This window comes from Cystoisospora suis (genome assembly GCF_002600585.1).
Source record: "Cystoisospora suis strain Wien I chromosome Unknown contig_956, whole genome shotgun sequence".
Taxonomy (NCBI): Eukaryota; Apicomplexa; class Conoidasida; order Eucoccidiorida; family Sarcocystidae; genus Cystoisospora; species Cystoisospora suis.
Window position 1 is genome coordinate 455 of NW_027153757.1, and position 4,267 is coordinate 4,721.

Consider the following 4,267-nt stretch of genomic DNA (forward strand, 5'->3'; position numbering starts at 1 on the left):
AGAAGAAATGTTGAGTAGACGAAGAAGAAGAAGAGTGTCTCTTGGAGTTGCAGTGTACATACATTTATGCATGCATGCATACCTGGACAAATCGAGTTGCAGGGCCTACAGCGTCGTAGTCTTTCGCACGTGAGAAACCTCGACCAATTTTCGTGACTTTTCCTGTACTCTTATCGATCGTTATGACGTCCCCTGCTGTGACACCTTCCTTTGTCAAAGCATCTACAGCACATACATGTACATATACATACATATATATACACACATACATATATAAAGAGAGGAGAGATAGAGAGTTAGGGGGGATCTATAGACAGATAGAAGATGGAGAGAATAGGAACAAATCACGTAGAGTGAGCAAGAAGAGAAATCGCTTACACAGAGAGGGAAAGTCGCTTGTGGAGAAACCAGAGAGAAATGTGTGAGAAGACAGGAACAGCGAGAGCTGTCCATAGAGTCACGGGGTGCCACTACCCGCGAAGAGTCAAAACCGATTTGAAGAAAGGCAACGTGAACGGATGCATGAAGTAGCAGAGAGGGAAACAAGGACACAAACACCTGCGAAGACGAAGGAGAGAGAAATTAAAAGACAGTAAGCGGAGAAGAACAAGAGAAGGAAGAAGAAACCACACTGATAGCAGGAAATAAGCGTGGATGGCAAGAGCGAGAGGAACAAACCGTGGTAAGCGAGATCCTGCTTTTTGTGTTCACAAGAGGAGAGAAGCGAATGTCACGTGTAAGAAAAGGGAGCTATAGTATCAGTAAGACAAGAGAAATGCTGTCTGAGCCTGGTGCTAGCAACTCGTTGGCACCATATCGCTGCGAAAAGAAAGACTGGATCCCGATGAGAATGAGTTTCACGGCGCGTCGTGACGATGAGCGAGGCAAGAAGACAGGAGGAAAGGGCTTTGATCAACAAGAACGCGTACAGCTAGAGGAGGAAAAACGACGACGACGTCCTCGTTCCTTTTCTAACGCCTAGACCGGTCTGGAGTTGGAAAAAAAAAAAGGAGACAGAGACGTACGATCCAAAGCTAACGACACAGGCACAGCGTGCGAACGGAGAGTAGAAGCAAGAGATGCTCCAAATCGTCAAGTGAAGTGTGTTTTAGAAGAAAGAGAAGAATTCGCATTGAACCTTACACTTCCACAGATATGAGGAACGTGCCGGCCTCTTCGGCTGAAGCATCGGAAAAGCTAGATGGAAAGTATCCAGGCAAAACGAAACCATCAATCGAACACAAGTGAACCTTATAATGACGAAGAGGTATCTTCGAAACTCATTTTCCCTTCCGAAAAGTTCGGAATCCTTGCCGAGACGCCCGGGAGGGAGAAAGGCAGCTGCAGAAGCTGCGGCGGAGCCACAAGAAGAAGATCTTCTTGCAGCAAGTGAATCACCTTGGTGAATACCCAGTTGAAAGGGCAAAGGAAGAAGGAAAAGAAAATCAGTTCCCTCTCCCTTTAAACCAAAGCAAAAACAACGGGTAATACCTCTCATGCGAGAAGAATCAACACATGAGCAAAAGGCCCCTTATTCTACTCCGCAAGCCAGCTACCACTTACGGCTGCTACTACTACTACTACGGCGGCTCCTGAGAAGAGTCTGCAGAATAAGAACTACATGCACCCGGATGAAGTCGGCCGCGTATGTAGCCGCGGAGATTACTCGCGCTGTTTTACACACGGGAAGGAGCCAGGGTCTCTAATTTAGATGAAAAGGATCAAGGCTAGTTTTCTGGCAAGGCCAATCCAGTCTTTCGCTTTGAAAAACTCGTCGGCTAAGGATCGAGGTAAGATGCTGGAGCCAGCATTACACACCAACACAGCCCTCCATCATCTGCCTGTCGGGAGAGAGATCAGAAACATCTAGACGGAAAGCATGGCCGTTGCGGTCGGAGCCCAGGGTCCCGCTTGTTATGCGGCATCGGTTTGCCTAATTGGGAAGGTGTGGCGAAAGTAAAAATTCATTTCTACTGTGGAGATTTGCCGTTCCGCATAACTACTCCTGTGCAGAAGAACAAGGTGATGGTGACCGAAAGGTTTCCGGAGCGAGGGGGGACCTTCTGGGATTGAGTTGGATGCCGAGAGGCGCATGTGGATGTTCGAAGTCGTGGCGGTACGCATTTCCAGACTTACCTGATATAGGAACCGCTCACTCTTGTTGCTCAACAACAGAATTTCACACGGATGGTCAACGCAGCTGAACCTCGGAGACTTCCACGGGCTAGCGTGCTTCGCTTCTCTGGTCGTCCGCCCTGAGAGAAAAACACAGGGCACGAATTGCGTGTTATACACTGCTTTCTTGCGACGGATGGACAGATTACGTTCATCGGTGAAGCATAAGGAGCCTTTCTGCACCCCAGTCTCCGAGGGAAAGACTGTACCCCTGTTCCCTGCACGCTGTGAAATTCCCCCCGAACTGCTCTCTTGCCGACACCGTCAGCGGGAAGTTTGCGCCTCCGGACTGTGGCGTTTGTGAATACCCCGGATAGGATTGATTGCAACCGTTCGCCTCGTGCACGCTGCAAGAAGGCTGGAGTTTTGTTTCAAGCAACGGAATTCCACTCCGCGCACAGCTTACTAGTAACACACGAACACCCACACGTCCACAGGAACCTACAGCTCTTTTCGCTGTATGGCGTATGCATGGATGACAATCGAAAGCTTGTCAGGAACAGAGAGAAGTGAAGTTTACCTTACATCCTCTTTCCATGCACGCCCAATAGCTTGACTCGCGGCCATAAGATGGCTCAAAGAGCCCATGCGAGACTCGCCCTCACCGAGCGTTTCCTGCCTAAGGACGAGTCTCGCATGAACTCTTTCTCTTTCATTAGGACGGCTGTGCCCGCCTGGCCTCCGCAGGCTCTCAGAAACGTGTCGGAGTGCCATAGATTGGGAGATGGTGTGCCGGTCAAGCTGCCCGTGACCGCACTGTTTACCGGGTATCACAACATTCCTGTGCCACAACCGGACCACTCACAGGTGTTGCCAGTGTCGGTAGGACATTTGCCATATGCGAAGCCACGGTCACGTTTTTTCCTATCCTTTTAAGGAAGCGCCCCTCCGCCCCAGGGCACCCGTCTATGGTAGTGAACGCCATAAGGCCACAATGTGCTACGGCAGGGCCTTGAGGGCAGGCACGGTTTTCCGAGCAGGGATGAGCCTTGGAACGTCGTCAGTGTTCATGTCTCGTGGGGGACGGGTAATACTCACGACTGGAGCGGCCCTTGCAGAATCCAAACTGCACCAGACCAGACGGTGCGTCAGCCAGTGTGTGCGGACGGTCGTATCGCTCGTACAGGAATCCTGGCCATGGAGGAAAATCGTCGTCGTGGCAGCCGAGGTGTGGCACCAACAAGGAAGGAGGACGAAACAAGGGATAGGGTCTTGAGTCCTGCTACGTGAAAAGACCTTGAAGTCGTGCAAGGACACGTTGGAAATGTGCAAGTTGTCGCCACTCTCGGAGGAAGCTCGTGATTGTCGAGATCGACCCTGGAGCTCCAGAAGTTTCCTGAAAAACGTGAGCTAAGCGTGTGCGTGCACGTGAGGTGTTTGATATTGAGGCATCAGAACTCTGGAGCCGCTGCAGCAAGTCAAGGCAGTGGCGTACTCTCATTGAGGTGCCGCCAGTTGTTGTTCTGCAGTACATCAAGAGGGGGGTTCTGCATCGAAGCTCCTTTTTCAAGTCCGGCGTTTGCAGAGTTCAGTCAGTCCACATCAGAAAACGACTGGCGGGAATCAAGGCAGGGCCAAGAACCTAGCTGTGGACCTAACGCCGCCGGAAAACTTCTGCGATCCTCGTGACAGGATCGGAAGAAGCCGAAAAGTCCCTCTCCTGGAGTGCCTGGTAGGGCCCGTACAACGTTAGCATGATAAGTGCCGCCTTGACTAGTCAATCGTGTGGTCGGGGCGGCCACGCCTAGTTGCTCTTGATCTCTCAGCACTCCCTCAAATTTTCCTGTGCTGACTCTGGCAGTCTCAGAGGACTGAGGAGAGTGAAGCCGTGCCGGTACAGCACACTAGGGAGTTGAGTAGCTTATACGGCAACGGCATGGCCTCCGAAGAAACCAATAGTAGCCCAACAAAGTAGTCGTGAGGCCGCCGGTTCACAACAGTTTAACGAGTACCGATGCACCAGCAGTACGTCCACCACACAGTGCGACTTCGGTTTTAAGACGTAGGATGCAATAAGTGCTGTCTGTCTAACCTTAAGAGCCCTGATGCAGGAGAGCATAAGATACGCCCTATGTAAAGGCTGCCGCAAGAA

At 51.1% G+C, this 4,267-nt stretch overlaps 1 protein-coding gene across 1 annotated transcript; it reads right to left on the bottom strand.

Moving 5' to 3' along the window:
* Positions 1-82: 82 nt before the first annotated feature.
* Positions 83-1,588, bottom strand: CSUI_002275 (uncharacterized protein). The gene has a single exon (XM_068062477.1). The coding sequence runs from the start codon at positions 1,496-1,498 to the stop codon at positions 1,109-1,111; it is 390 nt and encodes a 129-aa protein (XP_067925546.1). The 5' UTR covers positions 1,499-1,588; the 3' UTR covers positions 83-1,108.
* Positions 1,589-4,267: the final 2,679 nt, after the last annotated feature.

Excerpts from the sequence above, each read along its gene's own strand:
- CSUI_002275 (XM_068062477.1), bottom strand. The coding sequence starts at position 1,498 with ATGAGAGGTATTACCCGTTGTTTTTGCTTTGGTTTAAAGGGAGAGGGA.